Source organism: Anopheles merus, chromosome 2L, assembly GCF_017562075.2.
Source record: "Anopheles merus strain MAF chromosome 2L, AmerM5.1, whole genome shotgun sequence".
NCBI lineage: Eukaryota > Metazoa > Arthropoda > Insecta > Diptera > Culicidae > Anopheles > Anopheles merus.
In genome coordinates, this window is record NC_054083.1 from 31,525,149 (window position 1) to 31,540,709 (window position 15,561).

At 46.0% G+C, this 15,561-nt stretch overlaps 1 protein-coding gene across 6 annotated transcripts in view; it reads left to right on the top strand.

Annotated features, from left to right (window-relative positions):
- The first annotated feature begins 736 nt into the window (after nucleotides 1-736).
- LOC121592988 (RNA-binding protein Musashi homolog Rbp6) overlaps nucleotides 737-15,561 on the top strand; it is a 621,310-nt gene continuing 606,485 nt past the window's right edge. The window contains exons 1-2 of one of the 6 annotated variants that reach the window (XM_041914978.1): nucleotides 737-970; nucleotides 2,479-3,257. In XM_041914978.1, the coding sequence (XP_041770912.1) occupies nucleotides 3,187-3,257 (71 nt within the window). In that variant the 5' untranslated portion in view covers nucleotides 737-970; nucleotides 2,479-3,186. Of the gene's footprint in view, nucleotides 971-1,011; nucleotides 1,031-2,478; nucleotides 3,258-15,561 lie in introns of those variants that run through there. The other 5 variants (XM_041914980.1, XM_041914982.1, XM_041914983.1 and 2 more) reach the window with 5 other exon arrangements.

The following is a 15,561-nucleotide window of genomic DNA, read 5'->3' on the forward strand; positions in this document are numbered from 1 at the left end:
AAAATAACTGAAATACGCTTTTAGAGCTCTAGAGGAATAAGTCATTGAACTGAGTCATTAAACTATAAATTGCGAGATGAGTTTATTTGTCACGATAGCTACAACATAGTGAAAATTGTTGTTTTGATACTTCAAGCAACAGCGGTGTAGATAACTTGTAACAAGTTTTATCTAATGTTTATTGTTGTAAAAAAATGTTTAATATGTAATTACATAGTAACTTAATTGTGCCTATTTTTTTAGTTTAACGATTATAAATGGTAAATGTTTTTTTATTTTAGTCCTCTTGTGATGGAAATCCTTTTTTCACTAAGATTGAGTGTACTTGTACACTTTTACACTTGTAAATGCTTTGCAAAAGTAGTTTCACACTTATAATCTTTTGCAAAATTTGTATACCTTGACTTCTGCCCTTTCTTGATGGACCGCGTATTTTCCGTTTTTCGAAAATCGGCAATTTTAAGTATCATACACACCTAACCAAACCCGCATGTCACTTTGAGAGCACACCAAATCCTAAACATTTTTTTACTCCATTCCCAAAATGCAAATACACCAAATGTCTCTTTTTCCCCTCCCGACCCGATGAGTACCGCTCGCTCTCAAAACGCCCGCCGGTGCTACAGCAACGGCCCGCACTGTACCCGCACCGTGCAAGCGTGTGGGATCCCGACCGGGGTCGCTCAGCTTGCCGCGTGCGCCAGCAAGCAGGGTGGAGGACTCACGCAGCAAACCGTTTCAGTTCATTCATCGCTTTGGTAGTTGTCGAGTGTGTACTTAGGTCGGGTCCGCTTTTCCGTCACGACGAAGTCCGTTTTTCGCTGCAAAAGCCAAGTCCGTGTTTTTTACCGATTTCCGAAAAAAAGTAAATAACATCTAAGCAAACAATTGTTCGACGTTTCGAGCACTGTTTCGTAGTGTGTTTTACCCCTGCAAGGCTACACGGATAGGCTGCGGTATAGTATACACGGTACGGTACACGGCTACCGCGACTGGTTTGTTATATTAGCTGGTGCTTCTGTGTGTGCGGGTAAAGCATAAGTGTAGAACCGCTCGCTGCATTCACACTTAAAGTTTGCGAGTGTTATTCGAAATTTTAACGCAGCTTCAAAACTGGCTTCGACTTTGCGCTCGACAAACGTGGGTGTGTGTGTGTTTTGTACCATGTTCGTGATCGTTTACTACCCGTTCGGTTTAGGGCATTGTGCTTGAGCCCGTACTAAAAAAGACAACGAACACCACGGCTGCACTACCACTACCAGTGTGTTGCGGGTGTGATGGAGTTTAAGTTAAATAAAAATGCCGCATCGCATTGGGGCACCGCTGTCAAGGATGCCGCGTACCCTAATGGGGTTGGGGTGGTCCTTCGAACCGGAGAAAGCAAATAAAGCAACCAAGTGAACCGAAGTTTGTGTCCGTGTGTGACAGCGTGGGAGTGTTTGGTTTGGGCGACTGAAGGCCATTGGAGGCCAGTACGGTCCTGCCGCTTCCGAATTCCGTGTGCTGTGCGGACGGGGTAGCGATCGTGAAGAAATCGTGCCACCGGCCTAAGCCGGCAAATGGTCCCTAGACTAGCATCATCACTACTAATAGTAACGTCCAGAAACCTAGAGCTTTAACGAAAAGCACAGCGTCTCCGTACCCGAGTGGGCTGAATGGTTGAGCCAACCGTATTTAGTGTTCGAAATCTCGAAAGTTATCGCACTTTAAAAAGTGTACAAATTCACACGCCAAGAGAAAGAGAGCGAACCGGAGAGAACAAGCGAGTGAGCGGGGATGAGGGAACACACCGTAGCGCGGCGTTGAGACGTACCAAAGCGTGGCAGGATACTAGCACAAAAACAAAAAAATAAAAATCGGGCAGCTGAGAGCACGTGGCCTTCAGTCCGGGGGCTTTAATCGATTAACCGGCATACCTAAATGAGTTTTCGTTTATTGCAAAGTGTTTTGGTTGGGGAGGGCGTTTGTTTTTCCAATGGAAATCAAAATTTTCCGATTGTTTTGATAGCAGTTGTAATTATTGTTAGGTGGAGGGGCTTTTCCAATTTGACGTTCGTATTATTCCACGTGTGGTCTGGGTTTATTAGAGATACAAGGGTGAAGTATTTTTTTTTTTAAATATTTTAGGATACATTCGGTACGAAATATTTATCGTTTTCCCAGGTTGAGGGCATTGTGAACTCATTTTTTTGGTAGTAACGAAGTAACGAAAAAAACGATACACTAAGAAATAAATCTAGGTACTAAAAGGAGCACTTAGAACTAGAAATAAACGTTCATCTAATAGCACAATCGGTACAAATTTTAATAAATGCAGCTGCACGTTTTCTTGAAACGCACGCTTTAATTGAGTGTCCAGCCGTTCCAAACCACGCAAACATTAAAATCAGGCCCTTTGGTACCGTTGTGCGCATTAATTAAAGCGTTTGAATCTTTTTTGCTTCATATTTTTGGTGCGAATATTTGTTACTCTCCCAGGTCGCCCAGGACATTATTTAGCCACAATAATAGTCCGTTGCGTTTGGTAGAGTGTTAACGGTAGCGGTAGCAATTTTCCCGTTTGTGCTGAAAGTGTGTTTGCAATCGTTCGTTCAATCGTTCGACGGCGTGCTGAAAAGTGTGTTTGAAAAGAAGTATTTCTGCCAGTAGAGAAGAGAGAGCAAAAATTAAAGCAAATCAATCCCAGCAAAGTTGTCGATCGTTTCTCGACCCATCAACCCGACCGATCGTGTGAAGTGTTTCTGCTCGTGTGCGATTGATTCATTGTTGTTTCATCAAATCCTTCCCGGTGTCTGTGCGACAGTGCTGTAGCGTGCGTTGCGTTGCGTTTTTTTGTGTGGTGTAGTGAGTAGAGTTAGCCGGAAAAATTAAAAGTAATATCGTCGCATATATAATAATACCCAAAAAAGCAAAGCAAATAATTAAAAGCAACCGCGTGTGCCACAATTTTTCCGTCGAGGTAAAAGCCTGAGTTGTGAGTAAAAGTCCACAAAAGGCAAGGAAAAAGTTTAAAGCTCGGTTCGGTACATCGGTTGTGCAGGTCGTCGCGCGAATTAATTCCCCGTGCTAGATATCCTTCAAGCTTCAACCACAGCCGCCCGCGTCGAGACCGTGTTTTCTTCTGCCGAGCAGTCGTAAATTACAGCACCGTAGCAACATACCCCCATTTTCGCGCGCGCAAACGAGATGGAGCACCAGAATCAGGATCTCGGTGTGCACCCGGGCAACAATCAGGCGGAGGTGCCGAACGATCCAGGGTGAGTGTTTGCAATCATTGGACGTAATTGGTAGACATTTTGGGATAGAAATTTAAAATGAAAAGCAAGGGATGAATTGAGCAAGATAGCGAACGACATCTTGGGAAACAATCATTCGGCACGACCTAACGGGGACCTCAGTCGTGAGCTTCAGAACACTTTCAGGGATATGGATTAAATGGTGTGTAAAGTACGCTGTACCAAGCGCTGTACCATCCTCAGCTGCACTTCTTGCATTGGGAGTATCTTTTAAGGAGGTCAACCAGTGTCAACGAAGAGAACTTCAAGCCTCTGGTCTGGTCGTGACGTTTCGCTCCAAAAAATCCGCATCTGAGGAAGTTGTATAAATTCTACCACAGGCTGTAGTTGCTCGGTGTGTCTTGGAGCTAATTCATTGATCAAACTTCTCATTTTCATTTTGCGCTTTTGCTTCGGTTTGCTTCGTCAACGAAGATGCTGCTCTAGATTCCATCCGTACCGTCCGGAGCATCTACGGGAGCATGCAATGCCACCGGGATGTTAATTTGTTCCATCAACAAGTTCGATCGATGCTCATCGACTCATCGCTGTTTGCCAAGCGGCCCAGGTTTCCACGGGAGTGGTTGCCTTGGGCAGCTGTAAATCTACCGTGCAAGATTTAAAACGCAATCCCTCCCTCCCCGTGTGTGTTAGTGTGCTAGTGGGGTTAGATTCCGATTTTCTGCCGGTTGGTTCTCACATGCGCGCGAGATACGTCACGCACCACGTCAGACATCCCTTGCATGCCGGCAAACGTCATCCGGGACAGAAACGGAAGTGGCACTCGCACTCTCCTCGCCTCCATCACCCGAGCCATTATGGTCGTTACCTGGTGAATCCTTCCATCACCGCCATCGGTACTGGTATTGGTTCAGCACAAACAACAGCAAAAAGGCCACGAAAATCCTCCATTGCACGCCAGTCCGGCAAATGCGCTCTCTAATTAGATATTTTTAAAGCCACCAGATGGAACCGGGGGGTCCGGGTCGGGGCTTGGTAGAACGGCATTACCGTCCGTGCGGTCTGTGTGTGTGTATGTATTGGAACGCACGAAGCACCAAAACGACTCCAACCTGGCAACTAGCTCATTAGAAAGTAGTCGCTATTTTTAGGGGAATACAATCTGTTGGCGGTCGATCGGTCGAGATTTGGCGGAAGGTATTAGCAGAGAAAAGTTGGCACGCGTCACAGGCAGACGGGGCTTTTTGCTCCGGGAGTCTTCCGCTTCCAGCGATTGACGCATTGACGAGGGCCAGGTTGTCTACACTCCCCTCCCCCCAAGACATAGATCCTCTCGAAGTAGGCGAAAACCCCATGTGGACCATGGGTCTTTTATAATAGCTTCATTCGCCTGCGTTGATGCTGCGAGAGAAGTAACAGCAGCAGCAGCAGCAGCAGCCGCCGTCAGCGCGTGACCTTTCTTAGCGCGTTTTTCGCGTCATGTTTTCATGTTTTACGTAACACGCCGCAACAAACGTGCCTCGTGCGAGCGCCGAACACGTCGTCGTCGTCGTTGTGGTTGTTGTTGTGTTGTCGGTGATTAGGGAAAAAGAAGAGCCGATCGTTAAACGCGCTTCACAGAACGCGCGGCATGATCGCGGGCTGGCCGTTGGCATTTTCGGCCGTTTTGCTCTTTGCGGCGCACGGGAACAGAGAGCCGATTGGACGTGGCCGCCGTTTGGAAAATGGCATGCGCATGCGTCAGTGGTGTAACTCATGGTACGGCTAGGAGTTCGTATGAAGAATGAGCAGAGCAAGTTTCGGTGAGATCGTCTGAAAATGAGAGCCGCACGATCACGGTTACTAGGCAACAGGGCGTCATTCAACTGTTGAGTAGTTCTCGTGTCAATCGCATCTTCATAGTGTGACACACATACAGTCCCAGACACATCGTATACGGTAAATTGGCTCGTGGGTTCAATTTGCACCCAACACTCGCAGTACAGCAATTTCCCGTGCAATGCTTCATCCGAACGGCTCCAGCACTTCCCGGCCACACTTCCGTTCCGGCTTTTTTTCCACATGCTGAGGTTCAGATAATTCTATTCGTGCCTCACTGCAACCGGTCGCAGCTCTAGACCTTGGTTCGGGGCGCAACAGTGATCATAGATCATTGCATGCCATGTAACGAGCGCGCAGTTGAGGGTAACCTTGGTGACACGAACGACGGAACCAATCTTCCCCGTTGCCACACCGCCACGACCTTTTGCATAAATGGCGCGCGATATGCGTTTTGTGTACGCAAATAATATGCTTTAATCGCAGTTGGAAATCAAATTTCCCGAATATCTGTTTATTGCATTATGAGTTTAGTGGACGGGGAGAGCCGGGCTTGTTCACGTGAGATTTGCAATCGATGACAGGTTAATTGGGTTTTCTGGTAGTTAGGGACAGTGGGAATGGGCAGGCGCTGGATGAAGGATCGGTAAATTGGGCTCATTAGGCAGTGTGATGATGTTGAGGTGTGCATCGTCCAAACGAATGTGGGTTAATATGATTAATCACAGTTTAAGCGATTTGGATAGTTTGTTGTTGAATGTGTTGGACGCGAGTTTAATGCAATTTATGTTGGTTTTAAGTGGATTTAATTGTTTCAATTTGTCTCCTACTCCACAAGAAAAACAAAACATAAAAAAACAAAGTAAATAACATGATTTCAATTTGCTCGAGTAATGAGATATGATGTCAACGACGTCAACTATGGAAGGGCACGATTTATATAATTAATTTCCGAATAAATTGTGCAATAATTGTTCATGTAAAATGTTAAATGTTCATGTTACATAAATCAATTTAGTGCTAGTATCTATGCCTCGTTAACTTCATATTTAACTTTACTAGGGCCAAACATTTATCTCATGTTTTGTGTTGTATTCAATTGTATCCATTTCCAAAAATATACCATAGAGCATTACTAAAACCACCGACCTAAACAAGCATAGAATTAGAGACCTGGCATGTCTCTAGACATAAATGTACTTAAGTATCTGCAATGTATTGATTTCAAATTTTATAAGTTCTGCATATGGTAGGTTCGGTCTATTCGAGCGTTGAATCTAATATATGACCTGTATGTTGTCGGATGGGATGACTGCACCATAGAATAAGCTCATTATCTAAGTATCTATTTAGGATTACACTAGGGATTTCTATGTATTGTCTGTGGAACTTCAGGAAACAATCTTGAAATCATAGGTCATTGGAACATTACTTGGAGTAGATATCTCTTTGACGACAAAGCCATGGTGTAGAGTTTGAAGTGTTTTGATTTGTAGGTGAAATTAGCAGATTTACCTACCGCTGGGAGATTTCGCTTTCTTTTCTGTATTATACTTCCAATATTTGATTGAAGTATTTGATATAATAAAACAACAAATCATTAGTCTTTAAAAGACTTTCTCAGCTTATGCACTGGAGGTACACATGTAAACCAGAGAGTGAAAGACGTCCAAGCATTGCGTCTGGGGACATTACAATACCCTAATTTTCTTCCAACCGCAAACCAGCCAAACAACCCCACTAATGGTCGCCCATCTTGAGCTACCGATCTACAGTAGCAGCAACAAATTTGACCGCAACTCAACGGTGGCAGTCCCGTGTGCATGCAAATAACTTCAACACTTCAACAGCCAGCGCTGCCGCCCGCTCTGTCCAAAAGCATGTCGCGCACTGGAAAATTGTTTCTCTGCCGGCTCTCTTTTCACCCATAATCATTATCCGACGATTATCGTTATTACTTTGCAGTGGGAACGGCTGCATAACGGTGGGGGCATCGGGAAACGCTCCATCATCCGCGTACATACGCTCAGCACCGCTCACTGCAAAACCAAATCGTATGCGGGACTTTTCCTCGGGCTCGGGCTTCTCGTCCCGCCCGCTGTGATGCTACGCTGGTTGCCAAAATTCGTATGGAAAACTTGCAGAAGCTGGTGCTTTTCTTAACGCACTGTGCTTCTTAAGAATGGGTGTACGAGACAGAAGCTGGTATGGTGGTTGCTAGCTCGACACAAGGAAGTGTCTCAGGCGAGATGTTGCTCAAACAACGTAACGCTCGTTCAATTTGCATTGTCATTTGCGGCACCAAACCACAAACCGTTCGCACGGTTGCATTTTCCTGTGCTAGTGGTTGTGGTGTTGTATTTTTTAAATACTTTTTCTACTCTCTCTCTCTTTCTCTCTTTTTCTCTCGCTCGCTGCCAATTGGTGTCAAATGACATGCTCGTGGTACACTTTCCGCATCGGTAGTGTAACATGTTGATCGGGGCGGTGTTTCTTTCTCATTACAACCCCCCCCCCCCACCCTCCCTCCTGCTTGTCGTAGCTGGGGCAGATGCAAATGCAAAGCCCACAAAAACAACGCGACGCGACTGTGGTGGCGCATTTATCTCAACACCTTGTTCGTGAAATTCGCACGTTTAATCAATCGTTAACGCAGACTGTACGTGTCCGCAACGCACACTGGCAATGGCAGTGACAGCGGCGTGCGGTGCAGCAAATGGCGTCCATTGCGTCGGGGGGTGTATTTGCTACACGAACGATTGCACCTGTGATGCACTTCTGCACACTGCAATTACGGTAGCTTAAATTTAGCTTTTATTAATACTACATTAAACTGTGGCACGACTGTGAGCGTGAAGGTGAATCTCTTCCTTTGCTGGTTCCATCGAACGGTTTCAAGTTTAATTGTGTGTCAGTGTTGGAGAGAGCAATAGACTGGACAGGCTCTATAAGCAAACCGGGAACAATATCCAAGAGGTCGATTGATGTACACTTGAGCACGGCCAACGTACATCGTACGGTGATGAATTATTGCAATTGCAACACAAAATGCGTGCGAATGGTCGCCGTCGCTCGGCGGGCAGTGAGCAAAAGCATACAGTTGATCAAATTAGTATCTTTCATAAATTAACCATATCGGTTGGCACAGCATTGCACAGCTGCACCTGCTCCCCACGGGGCGGGGGGCAGTTGGTGACAGTGTTTGATGCTGCACCATTGCTCGGTATGATCCATTGATGCTGTCAGCTGCCTGCTGTCAGCAGACATTGCATTAGGACTGCAACGTTTGGTGAGGTTGATTAGATTTTGTGTAACTTTCATTAAGAGCACTAATGACAATGTTGCAAGTAGCGCGTAGAAGCTAACAAATATGTTTTAGCCTTAGTATCTTGGGCAGTACAGTCGTAAGTGACAGGCAAACTCTCCAAAATGAACTGTATCTCTGGTGCGAAGATTTTGACGGTCCCGACATCTCACAAACATGGTTTGCCTCTCAAACATGAACGTATCCTTACGGCGAATTTTGCTTATCGGGATCTATGGTTTGACTAGCCAGATGTTATAAACTAAATAATTGAACGCCAGTACGTAGAAATATGCTATTATGAGATTAAAAGAGTCCATACTTTTACACTTTTGGTTGGTCTATTGCAACTCATTTACCTAATATTTTGAAGATATTTGTCTCTCCAAGCTACGTGTAGGTCCTTGTAGGAGATTAACTTTTACCGACTTTACTGCAGGTACTAAAATTCTGAATTGTTGTTATACTTTGGAGGAAGTTTATGCTCTATTTTCAAATAAATGGGCAGCAATGGACAATAATCCATGGTCTAAATGTGTGTATAATTTATACTGCGCCATCTGGTAGAAACATCCAAAACTATGCGTGAACTCTAAGTGTTTTGGATAGATTAGCGCAGGATTAGCGGAGGACGTAGCAGTACTTACTTTCAGTATTTTGAAATATGTAAATATTAACAACTTTTAGTACCTCGAATACTAAGAAAAACTATAAATAGTTCAAACGGTTGTTTTCTGGATATTGGGGACGTCATTCAGTTCAAGTCTCCAATTCAGAATCAAACGTATATGGTCCATACTACTGCTTGAATTTGTTTGTTTCTTATTGGCCGTGCCTTGGTGGTTCGAAATTCTAGATAGATCATCACTTAACACCTTTAGCAAATTTAATTTAGCACCTAAACTCTCCCATCTCCACGAGCTCAACATTTTCTCGTTGCGTGTTCTAAGCCATCCTCAAAACAGGGCTAATTAGTAGACAAAAATGTTATCCTCTCCCCCTTCCTCATCTACCCAAGGATGCGCGAGTTTTTTTTGCTTCTTGGAATTTGTTCAAATCACCCTTGCCGATGATTTGCGCTCGAACACCAGTGAAACCATTCCGTGCGAGAACGGACCTGGCCTGCTAAATAGAACCTAAGCCGCGGCACGACTTATCAATCAAATCGGAGTGACAAATCGGTGCAACACCCTGCGCCGCCCAGCGCCGTACCTCCAACGGACTCCCAACCGGGACGTTGGACGACAAATACAGTACAGGGCAAAGGGAGTGGACGATAGAGCAGGAGTAGTACCCTCGAGCTGTTGCCACGACCGCTTCATTCCGCTTCGTACAGCGTGTCGTGTTTTCGGTTGCGTGTTACAACCATCGTCGCCGATGTTTCCAACCAGCTTCCTCCCTCTCACTGCCGGAAACACCCTTTTCTGGTTTCGTGTGACCAAAGACCCTCCTTCTCCCTTTGCTCCTAACTGCCACCGTCAAACCTTGTTTGCTCTCGGTGGGTTTTCAATTATTATCGACAGAAGAGACCTCCTCTTTCGATGGTGGTGCTGGTGGCGAGGCGGTGGGCGATGTTGATGCTGCGGTTGATTACAATCGCAATAATTACTTTCCTTTGCAAACGCCGGAGCGACAATGCCCGTGGAGTGGCAATGTAAGCAAGATGGGAGGGGGGATGGGAGGGTAAGGATTGACGGATTTGCGCCTAATCAACGATTCGACTTGTGGCGCATTGCGCCTCAGGTTGGTGGGTGCAGGTTGTTGTTTGGATTTTGGCACGGCGAGAGGACGACGCAAAAGGCTGATTGTGTTTATCCATCAAACAGTCGATTTAGTGGTGGTAGTAACGCTGGTCGGAATCGAAAGACCGGAAGTGTGTATTGTTGATCGTTCGGGTGTTTTTGTTGTTGCGAGACAGTTTTAGATTGAACAGTTTTGTTTGAAAAGAACAGCAACAAAAGGATTTAAGTTTAATTGATTGTTAATAGGAAAGGATTTTAAAGCCAGCTTTGTCAAGAGACGTTAAGTAGACTTATTGGCAAGTTGGTGCCATTTGTCAATAGATAGCGCTATTCGGTACAATCACAGCAAATGTTGTTGAACGGGTGTGAAGCATATTTAACGTTTTAGGTGTCTTCGGACCAAGCTCTATGGACTGAGAGAGCCTATAGTGTGATGTTTGAAGATTTCAAGACGAACCTTATGCATCAATTTCCAAAATAGCCCTCAAAAATTCCTGCAGACTTGTGTTATGAACGTAACGACTTCCCAACTGAAGAAATTACTATCAGCGCCGCCTTGGAATAAATATCCACCGGCAAGAATAATAAGCTTTCAATAAGCCTAATAAACCGATAATAAGGATGTTTCGCCTAAAATGCACAACATTTTGGTCTGACAATTGCCAAACATTGTTGCTGACGGTGTAGCACGCACACGGGCCAAAACCAACCCGCCCGCCATACCAGCCGATCAGCTCAGGAGTTCAGGAGGTAGTTCTTCGGCGATAGGTTTTAGGTTCGGTAGCTATTTTAGGACCAGCTCGTACTCGACTTTTTAGCAGCTCCGGTATCTGCGTACGTGTATGGTTTTTCCCCACCCCGTTCCACTGAAGCATCAACTGTCTGTCGTGTCCCGCGATTGAGTGATTGAGTGAAGTGACTCGCGACGGCGTTCGGCGCTGTGACTCGTACGCGTTTGAATTCGGCGCGCGGCGAGCAGTTTTGGCACAGCGTGTTTGGTTATTTTCGACCACGCCGGGCGACGCGTTGAATGATCGGAAATACATTTACAGCATGGAGAGCCATTCGATAGGTATTGGAAGGGAGGGATGGGGACTGATGGGCAGGAAGAAAAGGCAGGAAATTTACCCTATGAAAAGATCAATGCTGCACGTTCTCGATCGGCAGTACGTAGTCGATTGAAGTTTATGGTGATGGGTGAAATTTGATCCACACGGATGTGATCGTGTGCTCGTGCTGCAGTTCGCATCGTATTCCAGCGTATATCGGCAGTGGGTTCAAATCTATGGTTCAAAAATTCATTTGTTAGAAAAAAGAAAGGTTTTAAGAAAGGTTGTTTAGTGCAATAAAACAGTAAATAAATTTAAAAGCCTAAAGCTAAAGCCGCCCTATCCTCAGCACGCTAAGCGCGATCGCGAGAAGATGACTAAATTATGTCAACCGTTTGACCCTACCAATGAATGCACGGGTAAGCTGCCAACGCAACATCGTAACGAGTAGGATGGGGGTTTTGTTTTAAATTACGTTTGTGTTTGTGTGTGTGTGTGTTTTTTTTTCATTTCTTTCTTCAAACAAGCAACTACCGAACCAAATCGATGTAAAAGACGTGCCCAGAGGAAGACGCCCGCTTTGGCGAAGCTGTGTGGCGCACGAAGTGCTTGGCAGCTTGTGGTGTGTTGGCATCGTGTGCTGTACAACGCAAGCCACGTGCTAATTGCTTTGTCATGCATTTGTTGTTAAGTGGTGGGAACAGTTTATGCTTTTTTAAACCTGCCCCTCGTACGCCGAACAGCCCCGTTGCTGGTGAGCGATGAAATTGATACTATCGGGGATGTATGGCATGATGGATCGCGATGCGGGTGTCACATGGAGCGTCGGATCGTCAACCCGACTGTGCTGGGTAGTGTGATGACGTAGCATGCTGGTTGTAGGCTGAATGCATTGGATAAGATACACATCAAACAGGGGGAGAGATCGCTTCACCTTCAACGAATGCAAGTTCTGTGAAGAGGGCGTTCCATGAAATACCATGAAATCGACAATAAATGACAAGGAATGGAAGCAACGTTATTTGAATTAATTACTGGTAACAGTTTTTTTGAAGTACAATTTCAACACCTCAAACCTTCCCACTTTCCAGCAACCATTGCACCAAGTACCTCTTTTACTCACCTGCCCGTCACTGACACTGGTGGGAGTTTCACTTCGGGCAGGGCGTAATGGTTGCCAAATTACCTTCATTTTGATTTCGTACGAACCTAAATTTAAATATCGAACATTCGGGCTCGAACAGGACCCAAACCCCTCGAACCCTTCTTTCGGTCGCGGTGTCGTGCAGAGAGCGATAAAGTTTTATTTCTTTTTTTTTGCAAAATAAATCGTCACGCACACACACCATCAACGCAAACGGAGGGAAGAAATCTCCCTTTAGCTCACGGTTGCTCAAACCTTTGCACCGTGCGGATGGAGAAACTGGTGGTGGCCCTACGTTTGGGGGCTTTGGGACCCGGCTGCTGCTGCTGCTGCCGGTACGGTTCAGGTCGTTGTTTCTTTTTGGTGTGTGTATGTGTGTGCATGCGTGTGTCGGGGGGTTTGTTTTGTTTTTATTGTCTATCGATGTATCGGAAATAGAAACCGAGGCAGCGCGTGTGCGTCGGCCGCAGCTTGGTGTGCACCGAGGTATAGCCAATGGAACGAATAGAAGGGATAAGTCCCACCGGGAGCGCATAAGCACGGTCGGAAGTGAGCGGATCATCATCGCCATGGTGGAGTGGCATCGGAAAATCCAAAACCCAAACCAGGGGCAGAACACATTCTGGGTGGTGTTCTTGTTTTTGTCTTTTTTTTTGTTTTGGTTTTGTGAGTAAAGGTACAGACGACACCGACGACACCTCAGACGAGTAACAAGAGAGAGAGAGAGAGAGAGAGAGAGAGAGAGCGAAAGAGAGAGAGAGAGAGAGAGAGAGAGAGAGAGCGTGAAAGAGAGAGGTCGAAAAAGTTATACACGATGACCTCCAACAAGATGCCGGTATCGCTGATGACACGCCGGTGAGCTGGTAGCACATTTTGCCCTCGAACTCCAAGACACCTGCCCAAGATACCGATTTGTTTTGTACCTTTTCCCCCACCATCGCAAAAGAGACCATCCCTCACGGGGAAACTCCATCCTAGCTCCTTACCAGGGCCAGCGAGCAAGCCAACCCGTCGAGGCAGCGTAAAACCAGATTGTTGAGAGATTTTTCTTGAGGCATGGGTAACCTTTTGGGGATCATCTAGATGTCTCGCTGGCCAGGAACAAAAAGGAGATTGACCTGGGGGACTTTGGTGTTCTTTTTTTTTGTTTTTTCAATCGCCTATTTCGCCCCGTATCAGCTCAGAAGTGGGTGATTTTATTTGGGTCACGGTGAAGACATTCCACAACGGGTGCGGGTTAGAAGCCCTAGGAAGAGCCCACTCGTTAAAGGGCATCTGCAACGGTATCTGCTGACACTGCTGCTGCTGCTGCTGCTGCTGCTGTTGCTGCTGGTTTAGTGTGTGTGCCCGAGCACCAACACCATCGAATGGAGTTAGTTTTGGTGCCCGTTGTCTTTGCACCATTTTGTCTAGCTGGGGGCATCGCTTCTTCTTCCGGCCGTGCCCTGCGGTTGCTGCTTGCACTATGGCCGTATGTTTTATTTATTCCTTCGCTTCGCCGCGTGTGCAGTGATTCCAGGAAGCAGATCCGACCTGGCGGGTTTTGTGTCGTGGCAAAAAAGGGTGTTGTAATACGGCGAGAATAGTGATGTAGTAGCAGTATGCCCTGTAATGGTAGGATGGTGCCTTGGTGCCTGCAGGACAACCACTACGCCAGCAGGGCGAAAGAGATTGCAAAAAGGATAGAGTAAAGGATTTACAACAAACAAGAAGCTACCAACCGAGTATTGCTCCAGCTGTTGGCTTGCTGTTGGAAACCCGAGCCGGGAAGTTCGCGAAATGTCCCGTGAGTGGCCAGAACCAGTTGGTAGTTATTGTTATTCGGTCCTAATGGTCAAAAGTGGATAAGGATGGAGCAAGAATTCTTCTGCTTGCGGGAAAGGATGGGTGGAAAAAGGGCCCTCTGAAGCTGCTGTTACATAACAATAACAATACAACCAGAAACGGCTATCGAGCAGTCAGATCGGGCCTGCCACCCTCAGCTGGGTGGTGAGAGTGAGTGTGAGCGGTCGGGAATGGCTTTTCTGCCTTCCGAGTTGAGAGTGAAGCCCCGAATGTGAATCCAAACCTTGAGTGCTCCAGCATGAGTGCGGTGCCTCTTCCGGGTTGGCAGTCGGGTGGGATGTTTTGCCATCGCCCACTGCCGGAACAGCACGCGCCCCCGGGGCGGAAGTCGCTCGGATTTGAGTCGGTTCAGTGAAGGCCAGATTGTTGGTGCAGATCTGCGAGCCTTAGCTCCCCATGCCCGTTAACACCGTATGTCACCGGCAAAGGAAGTGAGGTTTTGGGTCGAACTCGTCTCAAACCCCCCGTTTGTGTAGTGTTTGTCTTAGGTCTGTGTCCTAGCATCTTCAGCTCACTGGCCCAAGATGTCCCTTCTGGTTGCTCCAATTACTCTGGGAATACGTACAGCAGCGTTAACTTGTGCCCGTTTGGGCGAGGGCCATAAAACAGGCTCTCAGGGTTTTTTGAGACAGATTTGGCCGGGTTTTTCTTCCGGCTTTAGCACGAGCTGGCACTACCGACACTTCCGGTACGCACTTGGGCGCACTTTAAACGCAGCTGTTGAGTTAGAGCTGATCTTTGCGGGCAATGGGGGTATACGTTTTCGTTTTGAAAGCCAAGCGCTAAATGCTGTGACCGTACTTTGACGAGTATTTCAAGCGCATTGATGGGTTAATGGTTGAAGTTTACAGAAATGGGCGGGTAAAAATCACTGCTTCTTGTAATAGGGTATTAGGATGTGGAGCTTTTGTAACGAGTAATGGCTTGAGCTTGAGCGTAATGAGTGTCAGTGATTTCTGGATTTGACCATTTGCCGTAGAGGATGGTTTGGGATGGTTGGAACGTGATAATGTGGATGGTGATAATGTAGGTTGGGTAGTCTGATATGATAGTTCTTCAGATTGTGATGATAATACAGTAGCATGGTTAGAACTTTGTACAAAATCAAACCGAACTTTTAACCATGTTTAATCGTACAAAAGGTTGAAGTTAATATATCAGGCTCATTCTCCTTTGATATTAAAATAAATCAATATCATTTGAAAATGAACTGAAATTATATCACAAGGCAGATTTTGGAGAAGACGACAGAATACAGAAATAACACGTACCAACTCTTCAAAGATTTCCACTGAGACATGGACACTCTTGAAATCAGACGAAACCTTATAAGCCGCGTTCGAGAAGAAGATGCTCAGAAGGATGAAGTTAATACAACATTCGGAGATTCATTCAAGGCTGCAGGATACTTTCAAGATTCGTC